Raw genomic sequence first — 17,608 nt, forward strand, 5'->3', positions numbered from 1 at the left:
CCCTTTAGATAAGACTGAACGAAGTAACTCAAATTGTACAAATATGTAGATATTGCTGACGTATGGTTTGGACGAAGCGTTGGAAGACGGTACGTGGCGGTACAATCACAGTACCCGCAATGTTTTCTCTTTCAGAATTTATCTAAAGGACAAACACACCGGAAACTGGTGTTGTATATTTTATAAAAAAATAAACAAAAAAAAAATTAGAGCCAAAAAAATGTTGATATTCGATATCCCAGTACATAGTGTCAGGTGTTGGCGAATGTTTTGAACGGTATTTTAACTTAGTACAATTGGGCACAGCCGTTGTTTTTATATTAACATTATTATTGTATTCTTATTTAAGTCGCTCTCCCGAGCCTTGAGTGTTGAGCGGCCGGCCGACGTTGCGACTTTATGAACACCAGTGACACTCGCATTCTGTTTACATCCATATTTTTATAGCAAATAAGTTTATTACGTTTATATTTTATCTTCTAGCAAATCCAGAAATTATCCCGAATTAACTCAATATCTGTTACAGAAACACGTCTCTTAAACTGCTTTAAAAAGTCGCAACGCCCGGCCGGCCAAGTTAAGCCAGTATGCAGATAGCTAGTGCCACCTCGCAATTATGTAGTTACATATTTAGGTATACATTATACATACGAGTAGCGTATTTACTTTATTCCACTTAGCTGTAAGACGAGTCGAGTCGACCCTAGTATTAAGTGCACACGTACCGAATAGACTAAACGGAACCTCCCTTTATAATGTGCCGAATGTTTCATATGATATAAATTATATTTTACAAAATGTTATATAGCGAAAAATATATTTATACATAAGCACAAAATTTGTTTAACACTAAGGGTCACAAAAACAGACGGAAAATATATTTAGATAAATAGAATCGCAGCTTATTATAAAGGGAGCGTTCGGCAACATTTACATTGGTGGGAAACGTATCTTACGACATCGAAAGCTAGTGTGAATGCGGCCTTATTATCGTATTAAATATACAACGTAGCAACTCCACACGAGACGTCATGACAAATGGAGTTCTATTCTATACTAGTCCCATTGCAAGTTAAATAGGATTTTGCATAAAGATGTTCCTGTAACGGCGTAAATAGTTTTGTTTTATATTAATGAGTAAGCGCGGAGGGTGAGTGCGGTCGCGGGGGGGGGTGGGGGGGGGGGGGGCTGGGTGCGGGCTGCAGGAGCGCTGGAGTCGCGTGAAATGTATATTTTTTTACAAATGGTGCTACTGTTTTGTGTTTTAGTCAATGACGCTGCGGAAGCCATATCACACGATCTAGATTCTAGACTAGCTCGCGTGCGGGCTCCGGCGCTCAGCCCTCGTTCCGCGCCGCGTCACGTGTATTGGAACGTTCTCTCGCATTGTCGCGGGCTCGCCCGATGTTATGTTTTATAAATTTCTAAATCTAATTTTTTTTTTGGTACGTTACGTTTTGTTTACTTTCATATTACGATTATATTGTAAATAAATAAAAGCTTTGGATTTGATTTTTGTTTTCTTTTAACCTAAAATGCATATTTACATACCTACTTAAAAAAAACTTATCTGCCCAGCTCGTATCACTTAATTTGCCGTTTTTGTTGAAATTTACGAGAGGTACAAATGCGTGATCTCTTGTAGACAATTGCACACTCATGAATACGCTCAGTGAGTCAATCAGTGAGGTATAAAATACTATGCGTGTTTTCAATGCAACCTACAAGTGATGCGGAGTATACCAATTGCCTTAGGGAGTGAAATAGGGTATGAATGAAATGACAATGAAAAGTCGGTAAATTAAAATTCACACGAGCAAAGTTTATTTATAAGGTTCAATCAAATTAGTTCATATTGGCTATGTGCGAAGTGGGTGGTAGGGAACGGCAAATCGACCGTAGCGCACGACGTGGCAGAAATGTGAATTAATTCTGGGCTGTCATGTGTCAAATTGCTTTATTTTCATAACTTGCTTTATAATTTTAAGTAAAAACATAAAAATTAGCGATATGGGTCATAGTACATGCTGTGTCGTAAATTGTAAAAACAATGGGAAAAACAGTTCCTGCAAGTTTAATTCGTTTCCAACATCAAAGTGGACATTACAGCAAAGACAAAAATGGATAGCTGCTGTGAAGAGAAAAAAATATTTTTCACCAGGAAGAAAATCGCTAGGTATACACACTCACTTTTTTACACTATATTTTTCAATTTCGTTGAAAAACTAGTCGAAAATCAATATCACAAAAATATCTTATCATCTAGTTGACATCCTTGACATCAGTTGAAATGATTTGACAGATGACAAGTCCTGAATAGTTGCGGCCACTAGGGGCGCTGTCATCGCGCACACAACGAATAGTCAGACGTGTATTGAAAATACTGAACACAATTTATTATAGTTATATGTATGTTAGGTGTAGGGGTGTGCGAATTGAAACAAAATTTCATCATACAAATGTTATTTAATTTTTTACAATAACATACAAAATCAACAGCAATTCAATTCAATAATTAAGTTACATTTGAATGCAAAACAACAGTCTTGATTATATCCTCAACAGTAACACAAACATTTTTATAACAATCCTGTACAATCAATGTTCAACACAGTCACATTTTCATCGAAATTAGTGAAAGAAAACAATTAATTGTCTCTTCATTTAAAATAATTGCCAATAAAATTATTGATTAGTATGGTTAAGATTGTTAAAAAAATATATAATACAACAAAACTTCGATAAGATATGTATGTATTAGTGATAGTATCAAATTCGTGCTTATACATGTAAATGTTAATAATAGAATAATACAAAAAATTTAAGAACTTTATTTCTGTTTGTATTATTATTATCTAGTATAACAGGAGAGGGAATTGTGGTGGTAATTGTTTCACAGTTCATACTTGCAGGTGGGTTTATCAAAAATCTGGGAAGATATTGTAGTATACAGATTTTCAGTCACTCAATACACAAATTGTGCTAAAAACGATGTTTTTATTAAAAATTATATAAATTCAAAATGCTACTTTAGCAAATGTTATTGTCTTTCTAAAAGGAACTAATTCTTACAATTCAATCATGCAACACTCAACTCACTCGCTATTAAAGGTACATTTACACTATAAATATAAATACATTACTAATAATTAAAATACAATACATTGACATTGGAGCTATGACTCTTAAGTGTTTTAAAGTATAAGTACGGAACTCAAGATTGAGGAATAAGTTACTGTTGTAATATTTAAAACTAATTTTATCGAAATAGGTTCAACCAATGTTACATACCACTGGTATGTGTAAATAATATAAATATAACAATTAATTGCATCTAATACAAGTACAAAATATTAATTATTTATCTTTGATATTTTTAAATCTTTAGAAAGTGAGCAAAAAATGTTAAATAAGCTACTACCCAACACCAAAGTATTATAAAATAGTATTTCTAATCGTGAGACGGGATTCGAACCCGCGTCTTTCGCATGACAGCAACGCCTGCGCCATCTAGGCTACTCACGAACCACATCATAATAAGAATTTTATTTTTAATTACTTACAGAGACAGCATTAGTTCACAACAACAGAATAACAAAAACACATATAAACGAAAACTAATAAATTATTCCTCAATCCACTGGGTGGGTAACTATGGCAAATCAATTGTACTATATGTGCATATAATCCAGTATGAACAACTCCACAATAACTAAACTTTACAGTGTAACAGAATGTACAGAAACATAATTGAATTAAAAACAAATATCTTACTAAATACTTGTAAATTATGACAATTATGCTAAAATCAAAACATTACAGTAAATTAATTCATAATAACAGGTTTGTAATCAAAGTACCTACTATCCTAAAAGTTAACTTTAGTGTTACATATGGCACCTACTTAGGTGGTGAGCGTCCATTAACTACAGCAGGGCTGTCTTTCCACGACTTTCCTTTCGGTTTCACAGTTGTCACTTTCCTTTTAACCACCCTCTTGACTGTCACTTCTTTATCGGAGAGCAATCTACGCTTTGGCCTAACTTTTTTCTCCTCAATCGTGAAGGAATCATCGAAAATATCACCACTGGAGTTAACACTATTATTTTTTAATGTTTTTTCACCAATCATTTCACATATAGGGCTGTCGAAAGTGACTTGTCGCGGACTCCTTTTACTCCTGTTTCCAGATGTTTGCGTCGCAATGTTCGCATGATTTTTCTTTACAGGTGGAGTCGCCTTTGGTGCTATTTTAATTTTCTTTACTTTAACAACATATGAAGGCTCTAAGGATTTCCTTTTCTTTGTGATACTCGTGTTTTTATCAGGCTCCGTGTTCTCTGTGTCGTCTAATTTCTGCGCTTTTTTTGTTCGTTTCGGTTTTAGTTCTCCATTTTGTTTGGGTACTCGTTTCTTTGGCACAACTTGTTCCTCATCAGACTCCTGATCCCCTGATTGTAATTTGTTTCCTTTCTTTTTATTAGTTGAAGTAAACTCTAGTTTGCTGGTTTTCGTTTTTCCTTCCTTTTTGAGGTAGGCCTCGAATAACTGCCGACATTTTGTATAGTCAACACTATCTTTTGGTTTTAAAGAGTTTATGTATTCAAAGAATTTGATTAACGCTTCTGAAAAATAAAAACATATTTATGAATATGCTGAATTACGGATAATGTTTATATTTAATCTATGTTGAGCTCAATTTAACTACAAATTGCAAGTCTCTATAACTTTATACATTCAATAAAATCTATAAAACATAATAAAATCTAAAATCCATGTTAAAATATTCTGTTAAATCTTACCAGGCACATTAGAACTCAGCTTGTTGACCTCGCTCCTAACATTTTTCAAGAAGTCCTCCTTCATAGCCTGCACCTTTTTGGGCTGCTGCAGCGATTTCTCCCATGGGAGCTCTCCCACGATCCACTGCAGCATGTTGTAGCCTAAGATCTCCAGGTCCCCTCGCATTGTTGCCACTAGAATAAAATTAGTTTTTTCAAGTTGCAAGATAAGTAAAAACATATAGACCATCTTTTTTTGAGTTTCAAAGCTTAGTTAAAACTTAATAGAAGTCTATAGCACATTCAATTTTACTGTTATTGTATATCAATAAAAAGTAAACAACATGTTTGTAAATACACTTAAACAAATTAACCTCATTCTTAATCCATGTAAATATATTAATATTCTTCTTTATGCCACTAATTACTACTCTAGAAATATATAACAGCATAATTACAGTCCAATTAATACTTAATTAATCCTAATGACTGTAGCTCTTATTTTTTAGCATTATTATGTTAACTACTAGCACTAACTGTTGAATAGAAATATTTTTTATCCTGGTTGGATTCAAAATTTCATGGAAAAGATATTATGTATACCAACGTCAGATACATGACACATACTACATACCTCCTAAATGTGCATCCCTGCTTGTATACTCAATAGTTCCATTATGAGCACATTTTGGATCAGGTTTAAACTCCTTTTCATTAACTCTCGTAGCTAATCCAAAGTCCACTAGATATGCTTGGTTCTCTGTCCCTTTCTTAAGACCTAGTAGAATATTAGCTCCTTTTATATCAGCATGAACATAACCCTTGGTGTGTATGTATTCTAAGACGTCTAACTGGAAATGGGTATAAAATGGGTGATAGCAATTTAGTAATAATTTTATATTCACATATTAACAGCTAGAGTTTATGAACAATCAATACCTTATGAATTTCAAAGGAAAGTATTTTGTCATGAATGAAAATATTTTTTCATATCAAACTAACATATTCTGTCTTTTCAATAACAAAATTTTGTTTTGTATATTAATAACAGCTTACCATTTGAAGGCCTATTTGGAAGACTGTAGTAGGTGGAAATGATCTGCCCGAGTCCTTGAACAATGTCCACAAATCCTTTCCATACCTCTCAAGTACCAGGTATCTGTACTTCTCACCTTTGAAATTATGAGAACCATTTCCATAGTAACTGGGCATTCCAAATGTGGATAATTTTTTCTCCTTCATGAATTTAGCAACTGTAATCGGCAAATGTAATGTATAAATCAATGTAATTTTTCTTTCAAGATTTTATTACAAACCCATTCTCCAAATTACTAAATATACAACTCTTATCTTATTTTTATTTTATTATATACAAACATATGAATACGATACATATGGCTACTTACTATCATCTTTATTGGCGTTTCTAATATAAAAATGCTTTTCAACAAACAATGGACCGTTTTCGTGTGGTTCCTAAAATAACAAAAAAATATGTGATCACTCTGCATAAGTGTTTTGGACTGCATACAGGCTAGGTATAATTTTATAGCCACTGAATTTTAAAACTTTACTTACAATCTTTACAACAAATGGATAGTTAGTGCCTTTTTTAGGCGAAGCTTCGTGGTCGCACGCAGAGTATATTTCACCAAAACCACCAACACCTATAGAAGGCCCGATTCTCCATTTCTTCTTTCCTATTGTGTCGTGAATTACCTCCCCTGAGGGTATGGGAGCAGGCATTTTATAGCCATTAGCTTTTTTCTTCGGCGCTGCCGCTTTTTTCCCTCTTCCACTCATTATATCTATGTTAAAGGGTATCTAATTAAAATATGTTTAGTATCACATTTATCACTATGTTAATATTAAAATTATACAATGATCTTTTCCAATAAAAATATTTTATAAAACATACACAAAAGCAATTCTTGAAATAATTGAATCAAGCGTCGTTTTCTATTTTGAGTGTTGATTTGACATAAGACAAGCGTCAAGCCCAATGTCAAGCCGTATGCGTGACCGCCATTAAAGGGCTGATAGACGTACGAGTAAGTACGCGAACTTAAGTGGCTCGACGACCTTTTTCGCTCGTGTGTCACCCCAAGTACGCGTACTTAAAAACCGTCGAGTAAGTTCGTTGACGATCCAACATATTTGAAATTTTAAAGGGGTGACAGACGTACGAGTAAGTACGCGAACTTGTGGCTCGACGACCTTTTTCGCTCGTGTGTCACCCCAAGTACGCGTACTTAAAAACCGTCGAGTAAGTTCGTTGACGATCCAACATGTTTGAAATTTTACTCGAAGCCCGCCTTGGCTCGCACGTCTGTCACCGCCGGTAGAGCTTGGTCAGTAGCTTCTCGCGTGTCACCGATATCGAATGTCTCTATGTCATCAACAGAGGGAATTTTATGTTATTCAGGAATTAAATATAGACATTTTTAATTTAATAACCAGCACTTATTTTTAAGTTAAATAGCATTCTAACAAAATAAATGTTCAAAAATTGAAGGATATTTTCTTTTTTACTATTATATTTTGAGGGTACTTTACAAAAAAAGAGCGTGTGCGCCGAGCCCACGCGTCAGGAGTGAAACTTCCTTGGCGTGATTCAAAGATACCTTCGCCAATATTCAATTATATTATATTCATTCATATTATTTATATTAAATTATATTCATAAAATAAAACTAAAAGAGAAAACGAAATCAGAAAAAGTGGGTGAAAAACTGGCTTAAAAAAGAGAGCGTTTATCCCAAGTAACTTTGGTGAAGGAGCTACGATGTAGAAGAAAGACTTGCGTAATAATTTAAGGATGCCTGAGCCATTATATGATGAACTTTTGCACTTAGTAACACCTATTATATCTAGACAGGCTAGGCTCGCGGCTCGCGGCTCGCGGCGGTGACAGACGTGCGAGCCAAGGCGGGCTTCGAGTAAAATTTCAAACATGTTGGATCGTCAACGAACTTACTCGACGGTTTTTAAGTACGCGTACTTGGGGTGACACACGAGCGAAAAAGGTCGTCGAGCCACAAGTTCGCGTACTTACTCGTACGTCTGTCAGCCCTTTTAGAAACATCATCATCAATCATCAATCATCATCATCATCATCAATACATAATATAATAAAATTGTAGAAAAGTAGTGTCTGTACAATTGAAATATGTAAAAAAAAATTAGCAGGTGTTAATTGGTACAATTGTTAATTGTTTATTGTTGATCACAATTGAATCGTGCCCGAATCCAAAACTGTTGTTGAAAAAATTTTTGTCTGTTTGTCTGTATGTTTGAACACGCTTATCTCAAAAACGGCTTATCCGATTTAGATGCGGTTTTCACAAATATATTATGGCTTCATTTAACATTTAGTGTTTATTTCACGTTAATCGGTTAATAAATAAAAAAGTTATGACCATTTAAGTAATCACGGCGAACATTTGCTAAGGCATTCTTTATTGATACACTGTACAGTGTACGATAATAATTAATTAATAACATAATATAAATAAATTTATTACCTACGTAAGTTATACGCTACAGTTATTCCTTGACAAGTCCAGATTGTCATATCGAAAGTCCCCAAGGGGGGGCGGGGTAAGCTGAGGGTGCAGTAGGGGGGGAGGAGTTCAAAGGACCTTTATTTAGATTTTTGCTCAGCCTAAAACCTGCACAAATTGCATTATAGTTACTTCTAGGTAAATTTTCTACATAAAATTTCCTATAAATTATGTCGTAGGTATTATATTTTTAACCCCCGACGCAAAAAGAGGGGACGTGTTATGACCGCTATGTGTGTTTGTGTGTCTGTCTGTGCCACCGTAGCCCGCTAACGAGTAATAAGAATTAGATGCGGTATTTGTGAGGGGGAATATTTTCCGACGCTGGTTCTTAGATATAGTTTATCAAAATCTGTTCATCCATTTATTATATATAGGGGTAAAAGTGGGAATGAAAAAAACGAATATTGTAATTTATACCCAAGTGACAAATCAAATGAAAGTACACGACCTGTCAGAACAATTAGTCAAATTTATCAAAATCGGTTCATCCATTTATTTGATATAGGGGTAAAAATCAGAATAATAAATGAATTTTATCAAATTTACCCAAGTGACAAATCTAATGAAAGGCATGGCGTGTAAAGTACAATTAGATGTATTTTATCAAAATTGGTTCATCCATTTATTGGATATAGGTATAAAAGTGTGAATAAAAAAAATGCATTTTGTCAAATATACATCGAAGAGAAGAGTACTGAAAAATAGTACTCACTTCAGAGCGCTGTAAAACCTTAGCTATTGACATAATGAAAAAATGATGTATGTAAAAGTTGTTCCTCGAAAAACAATCTACAAAAATGGTCTGATATCATTTCTTCGTAAAATGATAAATAACAATTTTATCGAAACATTTAAATAGCTCTAATTTCTGAACATTTTCACTTGTAAATTTTTTATTTATAGTTCTACGACAAAAAGTTACTGGACCAAAGTTGTAGAGAATTTAATTTGCAACAAATAATGTTAACAATTTTTTTTTTATCAGATAAACAGTTTAAGAGATATATCGTAAAAACCATTTCAACCACTATTTTCAAGATGGCGGCCGTGGGACAAGGGTGGCGACCCCACAAACTTGGTTTTAGCTTCACATTGAACCCCCCTACACATCCAAAAAATAAAATTGCGTCCTCTAAAAAACGCAAGGTTAGGCCAAAAAAATGTAACATTTCAATGGACTATTGACTCGTGGTGCAACTCGGTGACTCGAATCGTGCCTAGGGGCTCGGACGTTGATTATACGACGTTCGACCCAACTACCCTCACTTTGCTAATAGTGGTTGACTTGCTGCGATTTGTTATCAACTACCAATCAATTAGGTAGCTGTGTAGAATCGCAGTTCATTCTAATTACATTCAAACTAATATTTAAACCCGGCCTCACGTGTTATTTCTTACATCAGAAGTGGGATAGAATTCAAGCCCATACTTTTTAAATGTGTTTAAGTTTACGTAGTTTTGTAACGGCACAACTACAGGCGTTTGTGTTTTTTCGTGCGTTGTGTAAAGTAAAAGTTTGTTACATGGATTATTGTAACGGGAATGTAGTTGATCGAAGGAATTGTGTGTGCTATCTGGCCGCAGTCCAGGGTAGTTGTGTCTCTTTGTGATAAGCGATCACAAATGAGTTGGTGTTGTTCCCATGATACGCTAACCATATATAAAAAAGTACTCTGTGACGCTAACGAAGTGCCTTTGTCATGTGGAGTGATTGGTGATCTGTAAGATCAGTGTGGCCGAGGCAGTGTGTTTTTGAAATCCCGAGATGAACTACCGTAGTATTGTAGTACGAGAAAAGGCGTACGAGGACGTACGATTGTCAGTATGGCCGTGTTAGACATAACTTTTGATTTAAAATTTTTGTGGATGAATAGTTGTCAATGTAGTTGTATTTATTTCATGTCTGATTTCTGAACATGCTTAGCTGTCGAATACTATAAAAAGCCGCTTTCTTTTGACTCGTGGCGCATTCGTACGAATCGTGCCTAGGGGCTCGGACGTTATTTATACGACGTTTGACCCAGTTGGGTCAAACGTCGTAGTGAGGGTAGTTACCCTCACTTTGTAAATAGTCGTTGGCTAGCTGCGATTTTTTATCAACTACCTGCATCAATTAGGTAGCTGAGTAGAATCGCAGTACATTCTTATTACATTCAAACTAATATTTAACCCGGCCTCGCGTGTAATTTCTCACAATAGGGTTAAAAGTGGGAATTTAAAAAAAACGAATGTTGTCAAATATACCCAAGTGACATATCAAATGAAAGTGCATAACGTGTGAAAGTACCTACAATTAGTCATATTTTTATCCAATTCGGTTTATCCATTTATTGGATTATAGCAGTAAAAGTGGGAATGAATAATCGAATGTGGTTAAATAATACACTCAAGCGGCATATGAAATGAAAGGGTATGACGTGTGAATTACAATTAGTCTGGTTTTATCAAAATCTGTTCATCCGTTTATTACATATAGTGCACCTAAGGGGTGATAGTGGAAATAAATAATCCAAATGAAGCATCAAAGGATATGACGTGTACATATAGGTACAATTAGACATGGTTTACATCAAAATCGGTTCTGCCATTTACTAGGGGTGAAAGGGAAAAGTTGAAAGTTTGTGAAAGTAGAAGGATATGGGAGCGGGAGGATAGCCATACCCTGGAAATATTAAACTCTTTTATACCTATGTTTTTTAGCTCAGTTTAGTAATAAATTTTACTAATAGTTTTTTTGTGTTATTATTGATTTAATTTATTTTATTTCTTAACTGTAAAATAATCTGCAAGTGCTTATTATTATTTAATTGTTTATGGTAGAACGTGTTTACTCAATAATTGTGTGTTAAGTAGTTTACTATGCAGTCACTATTCCACGCGGACGAAGTCGCGGGCACAGCTAGTAGATAATAAAAATAACTAAAAAGTCTATTCACGTCTCGACACACACCATGAATCCAGCGGACGCATTCCTAAAAAAGTCTCTCGAAACCCAATGAATCAATGAAAATTAAATTATTGATTCCGAAAATAACAATTATTCACTATATGCGACAATTCTGATTATTCAGTGTTAAAATTTTCGATATTAATACTAACATAAACAGATTCCGTTGAGCCCTGAGGATTTTTTGAAAGTGTTAGTCATCGTAATATAATTACTATTATAATAAGATTTTTACTTGTAGAACAAGAAGATGCTGATCTCAATAACCAATACTGTAGTTAAGTCACTAGAGAAGTCTTTGAAGACGATCAAAACATACATTTTAAAAAGAAAATTTTAAAATATTCGTTAAACTAGTTAGTTACTTGGTAAGTAACAGATTTCTTTCCGTTAAAAATCTATAGACCCATAATGCGATTGATGCGATGATCGTAATTGACATGGAGCAAGAACATGCGCAATAAAACACAATATTTAAAAAATATAGTATATTTTCATGTTTTATATTGTTGTATTTACAATTTCACTTTTAAACAAACATCTTCATTCTTCACTAGCCTTAAACATAAAAATGAATAATTTAAATTAAATGTTTTATTTATTTAAATTAACGTATTAATATTATATTAGAACAAATATTATAATGTGTACAAAACAAAAATTTAGATTATATCTAGCCACTACAAATGTAATCAACAAGATTAATACTTATCAAATTATTTACACAACTTATACCACTATTACTTACTAGTTTCCAAGCAAAAGAGACAAAGAAAGCAATTTGAAAAGTGCACTATATTTAAAAAGTTGTAATTTTTGCTAACAAACGGCTTTTTTGCGTTGCTTGAAACTGAAAGTTAAATATGGCAATTGAACTAACATTTATCTAATATTTATTTTTTGATATTTAATACAAATCATCTTCAATATCATCTTCATACGATAAGGAGTACCAGTCACGAGCGACATCTTCGTAAATAATTCTTTTTACGTCTTCGTCGTATTGTGGATGTAGTATCCTTGGTGAACGCGCCCGGAACTCGAGTGGCACGTCATAACATTTGCAAACGCAACAGGCGGGAAATTTGAACCAATCAGCGAAGATTCCACGACATTCGTTCCGTGGATCATAGGCTAGTAAACGATGGATGCGGTATTGTTGTTCACATCTGAAATAGTTTTAAAATTATTTTACTTATGTAACTAATTAATTTAAAAAAATGAAATGTAATAGTATGATAATGCTGCTTATTTATTCATATTTTATTGCATTCAAAGTGCAACAATATAAACTAATTATTTCCAAAAGTTTCACTATAAAAAAATTATAAATGTAAATTTTTTGATTTGCTCACTTAAAAACTCCGTTACACTCACATTACATACAATATATAAAATGCATTACCTGCATCCCTCCCTACAGTACATCTGTTTATGTTCGTGGACACACGTCTCCAAGTGTATGTACTGCTCGAAGGGGTACATGTTGAGGAGCGCTAGGACTTCGCCCCTTGTACTGTTCGCCCAGAACGGAGCTGCCATCTCTTCTTTTGCTTCACACGCGTTACTAGAAAAATTCGTTTTTATGGATGTGTCACATTTATAAGAATTACAGCTACACAGAAAATTATAGCAGTGATTACATAGAGATAAATCTATATTTTTAATAAATTAAATTAATCACGAGGATCTTTTAAATTTAAAAGTCATAAATATCAAATATAATAATTTGTAATTTATATTCGCATTCATAAAATTAAAAGATTTAGTTAGTTTCGTAGAAATTTTTGAAACATAATTTGTGAAATAAATTTAAATTATGTTAATATGTTACTCAAAATATTCTTATGATATGCGGAGAAAGTTCAAATTTTGATATCGGTAAACATGAAATCATCGTGATGATATCATTTGAGTCTACGTTAAGCCCTCGAGTTTTAATAAAAAACAACAAAAACTTACGCTCCTCGTAGCTTTATAACAGCTGGTCGTATTGTTTCTTGCTGTGGCTTTGGATGGAATTCTTCCTTCTTTTCATTCACTTTTGTATCGATACGATCGATTTTAACTTTTTCATGTTCAGAAAACAGTAAAGTCGGTGGTAGTGTTGATGTGTCCCCAGTTTTCCAAGCTTCCTTCGATTCTGTTGTTGTTTCATCATACTGTTCTTCTGTTGTATCTGTTGTGTTCACGTTTTCAGTGCTTGTTGATAAACCTTCTGAATTATTTTTGGTGTCTGTAATTCCATCACTTTTAGGAATATTCCCTAGATTTGGATATATGCTATTTGTTTCTATGCTCTGTTTGATTATAGCTTCTAATGTAATTACATCTGGTTCTAAATTGTTTATTTCTATATTTGCTATACTTTCTAATTTTGTTTTATACGATATTCCTTTTTCATCCAGAGTTTCATTAGTTTCATCATTTTTATCGCTATTCTTACTTGGACTATGTTTAGTTGTATTTACAGGCTTTTCTAAAGGTTTAACTCTCAACGTATCGTTGTCCTTTTTCTGTTTATCTGTTTGTATTGGTCGGAAATGGGGTTTGTCTTTTATACCTCGATGCGATTTCTTGGTATACTTTATTTTTGTTTTTAAGATGTCTTCAGCGAAACCTTTTGACTTGTCATCCTCATCGTCATCTATAAAGTTTTCAATTTCAGCTTTTAAAACTGCTATGTGACGCTCTTCGCCATACATTCTTCTCATAAGACCCTGGAAATATAAAAAAAAAATAGCAAATGTATGATTTCATTGTATAATAATGTTTAATATCGCTAATTTTAAATATCTCTACAATTGACAAAACTTTATTTGTTTATTAATTATTTAAATTGGTAGGCTTTCAAATAGCGGAAACTAAATGGTGACTCTATAACAATTTAATATCTGATAATTTTATAATATGCGAACTAAATTGTAAGATGCTACACACGGTAAGACAGATATTTCTCTAGTAATTTCGGCTTATATTCTGGCAATCACATATCCTTATTATTATCCTTACCTGATTCTCCCTAACGAAGCGGCGTATCGCATGCCACGGGTAGCTGTTCCCCGGCGTGGTGCAGTAGCTCTGCTTGCTGAGGTCGCAGGGCGCGTCGCGCACGTGCGCGCGCGTCGATCGGTGCGGCCGCGCGCACGCCGACGAGTAGTCCAGGCTGAGCGCGCTCCGACATGACACCTGCAATGTTTCATCGAATATGATCTAGTAGGTGATGAAACCAAAAAACTTTCATTGGTTTAGAAGCTGAAGATGCCATAGGTAAAGCCAGTATTTCTACAGCGCAGGGGCGAAGGCATGTATTTCTGTAGCGCATGTGGTATTCCGATACATGAATAATGTTTGTTTAAATATCGTTTACTGACTGTATCACGATACCACGGGCAAAAGCAAGTAGCTATTTCTATTGCACATGACGTGTTGTTCTTATAATTAAAATACAGCTCTATCAATGATAGATAATACAACACTATACTAAGCTCTACCTACCTCTAGTTATATGGTTTTAAGGGAAAGACTAAGAATTAAGAAACATCGTGGGTGGATGTCCATTATTCGTAAGATAGGATTAATTAATTTATTTATTTATGACACTTCATTGTACGAGAAATTTGTAAGAGAAATTTAAAATAAATGAATACATAAAATTTAAAAGTGTACAATAGGCGGCATTATTGCTTAAAGCCTAAAGGCAATCTCTTCCAGGCAACCATAAAAATAAAGGACATGTAAGACATTGTTAAAAAGCGAGGGCACATCAATTACTTAATTATATAAATCAAGTAATATTAATATTATACATACAAATTTTAATATCTGAGAAAAGTCTAAAGTTGTACCATCTTGTACCATATTTGGTAAGACGCAAATATATCAAAGTTAAAAACGAAAACGAATAAAGAAGCGATGCTTTCTCAGAGGTTTATGCTTATTGAGTTTTGCCGTTTATTTGCTTCTTATTTATCTATTTATTATTTATTTCTCTCAATGACACAATCCCAATTGACCCATTACCCAAACTAAGTAAGTAATTAGGAGACAATGATCGCAGCAGGTTTCACTTTTAACAACTTTCTCCGCTCTCTTCGCGGAAGGCACGTAGGGCTTCGCTCACCAGATTTGTAAGTGATGCCTTTTCAATATTCTGATGTAATCCTGATCCTTGTTGGATATCGAGTGTCGTAGAGTCGAGTAATATAACGAAATAGCATATAACGTATGTTAGGTTTGCAATTTGTTAAATAGTTACTATTTACATTTGACCAATATTTTATTATCTGTGTTACATGACTGCATAATATGTAAAATGAATTATTTTAGAGAATTAATTTAGTATCTATTAATATTAGATTTGGATTTTTTTCTTTAATACGTATAAAGTATGAACATAACGATTAAAAATATATCTGACAGGACGTCTCGTTAAAATAAAACAAACAAATATTAAAAATTGTACAAGTGTGGAAAATTTAGATAATATAAACTTGGTAAAAAGTGTAAACAGTAAGTAAACACCGGCTTCCGTCACCAGAGGCTCCAATCACTAATTATGTAAATGATACAGCATATTATACAGATTTTGATTTGTTATTTATTATTGATTGTTATTAATTGTTATTTATTATATTATTGCAATTCATAATTAGGGAGTTATATTTGTATTGACTAGTTTATTTAAAAAACTTTCGCTATAGCAAACTTTTACAGCTCGCCAATTATGTCTTCATATCTATTAAATCAATTTCACCATTACCTAGATCTAGTACATTTCTTTAATTGCACTAACCTGGATTGAATTCTGTTTGTAAAACTGTTTGTTACCCAAACTCATGACCCAAAAGTGGTACGTGCGGGCTTGCTCTACCGTTATTATTAAAATTCGCTTCTACACATCTCAACTTGAAGTATTAGAATAATTAATTGTTTATACCTCCAGTGAAAGATATTTCAAATAATATAAATAAATATTTATTACCTTTTTATTTCAAACGTAGGTAACCAACGATACCTACGTAATCAGTTTCTTCTTTCATTCCATTTTTAAATTGCTCTACTTTGAGCGCTAAAAGAATCCGTAGCAAAGGTAACAATACAGATAATCTATGACATGTATAATTTATTATCTATGTTGAGACGGACAGGCATGCTAGTGAAAGTGTCTGGCGGTATTTGGGAGCAGGTGTGACGTCACACCGATTACCATCTCAGAATGTCAACAACTAAAGAACATGCATAACATTTAACAAGTTGAAACCAGCCAGAGACTATTAATCTAAGAAAAGAACAACAAGTAATATATTATTTTGCTTGTTTTTAAACAAAGATTTTACTTACTTACACATTAGATACGAGTAGGTAGCACGCACAATCAGATAAAAAAAAATGTAAACCGTAAACGAAGCTACCGGTGTTTTATAGATAAAACTTATTTTGAGTCTTTAATCTACTAGGAAAGTTAAAAACAGTGTACCTACGAGCAAGTTTAAAAATAGCAGGTTCTTTACCGTTAAAACTTTAATTTCATTTCCTTTAACTGTGTCGAATTAATTTGAGAAGCTTAATAACTTGGAAAGTAGGTAGTAGGTACCTATCATATCATATATAACATACGTATTTATAGGTATCTACCTATATCTATCTATTTATCATTTATTGAAGTAAAAGTCATAAAAATAAATAATCTATTGAATTATTATTGTAATAAATAGTACAATCTTAAGTATTCCAATATATTTCCAACGAAAAAACCATTTCAAATTAAATGCATATTAAGATTAATTAATAAAATTACATCCCACCAAAAACATTTTCATGTAAAATGTTGCCAAGACGAGCCCATATGACTCGCACTGTCAAAAAGTTATCAGATCTCATGTAGAGCCAAGCTTCTAACACTACACGCCCTAACTCTACAAGGCCTAACTTCACAAACTCTACACTTTAGTCAAAATATGTGTCTTACATACAAAATTTCAGCTTTCTAGGACATTAGGAAATACCTTAAGAATTTTGATGATCATCAGTGAGTCAGTGACGAAATTAGCGTTTTTTAGATATAAGTAAATAAAATCTGAAGTATAAAAGCTAATGTAATTAAAACTTAATATGTTCCATAAGTCCGCTATAGACAATATATCCCGAAAATTTTGTTGATCTAGCATAATCCAAACCCAAGATAAGAGGGTTCAAAAAAACGTCGAAGCGCTTCGAGAAAAGGTAGTTAGTGCCCGTGCGCTTCGCTTTCGCATGGCTCGTCTTGGCGGGGGCACTACCGTGCCCCCAGATATCTGTAATCCAAGGTCACG

At 33.6% G+C, this 17,608-nt stretch overlaps 2 protein-coding genes across 4 annotated transcripts in view; both read right to left on the minus strand.

Annotated features, from left to right (window-relative positions):
* Positions 1-2,446: 2,446 nt before the first annotated feature.
* LOC123698055 (serine/threonine-protein kinase VRK1) lies at positions 2,447-6,798 on the minus strand. Of its 2 annotated transcripts, XM_045644647.1 has the most exons (7): positions 6,700-6,798; positions 6,360-6,589; positions 6,188-6,257; positions 5,838-6,034; positions 5,416-5,632; positions 4,803-4,976; positions 2,447-4,625 (listed from the first exon to the last, which is right to left on the minus strand). In XM_045644647.1, exons 2-7 carry the CDS (start codon positions 6,582-6,584, stop codon positions 3,901-3,903), a joined length of 1,608 nt encoding a protein of 535 aa, XP_045500603.1. In that variant the 5' UTR covers positions 6,585-6,589; positions 6,700-6,798; the 3' UTR covers positions 2,447-3,900. The 2 variants fall into 2 exon arrangements, with proteins under 2 accessions (XP_045500603.1, XP_045500602.1); XM_045644646.1 differs by having other exon boundaries at positions 6,360-6,753.
* A 4,969-nt stretch (positions 6,799-11,767) lies between these two features.
* The window catches only part of LOC123698037 (protein spaetzle 4), a 21,942-nt gene continuing 16,101 nt past the window's right edge, over positions 11,768-17,608 (minus strand). For both annotated transcript variants that reach the window (XM_045644626.1, XM_045644627.1), the window contains 4 exons: positions 14,307-14,483; positions 13,257-14,014; positions 12,700-12,861; positions 11,768-12,463 (listed from right to left, as the gene is read on the minus strand). In XM_045644626.1, coding sequence (XP_045500582.1) covers positions 12,202-12,463; positions 12,700-12,861; positions 13,257-14,014; positions 14,307-14,483 — 1,359 coding nt within the window. In that variant the 3' untranslated portion in view covers positions 11,768-12,201. The remainder of the gene's footprint in view (positions 12,464-12,699; positions 12,862-13,256; positions 14,015-14,306; positions 14,484-17,608) is intronic.

Source organism: Colias croceus, chromosome 15, assembly GCF_905220415.1.
Source record: "Colias croceus chromosome 15, ilColCroc2.1".
Lineage (NCBI taxonomy): Eukaryota > Metazoa > Arthropoda > Insecta > Lepidoptera > Pieridae > Colias > Colias croceus.

Excerpts from the sequence above, each read along its gene's own strand:
- LOC123698055 (XM_045644647.1), bottom strand. The coding sequence starts at position 6,584 with ATGAGTGGAAGAGGGAAAAAAGCGGCAGCGCCGAAGAAAAAAGCTAAT. Across the intron at positions 6,035-6,187 it reads AAACGCCAATAAAGATGATA|TTGCTAAATTCATGAAGGAG; the intron begins GTAAGTAGCCAT and ends TGCCGATTACAG. Across the intron at positions 5,633-5,837 it reads TCCAAATAGGCCTTCAAATG|TTAGACGTCTTAGAATACAT; the intron begins GTAAGCTGTTAT and ends ACCCATTTCCAG.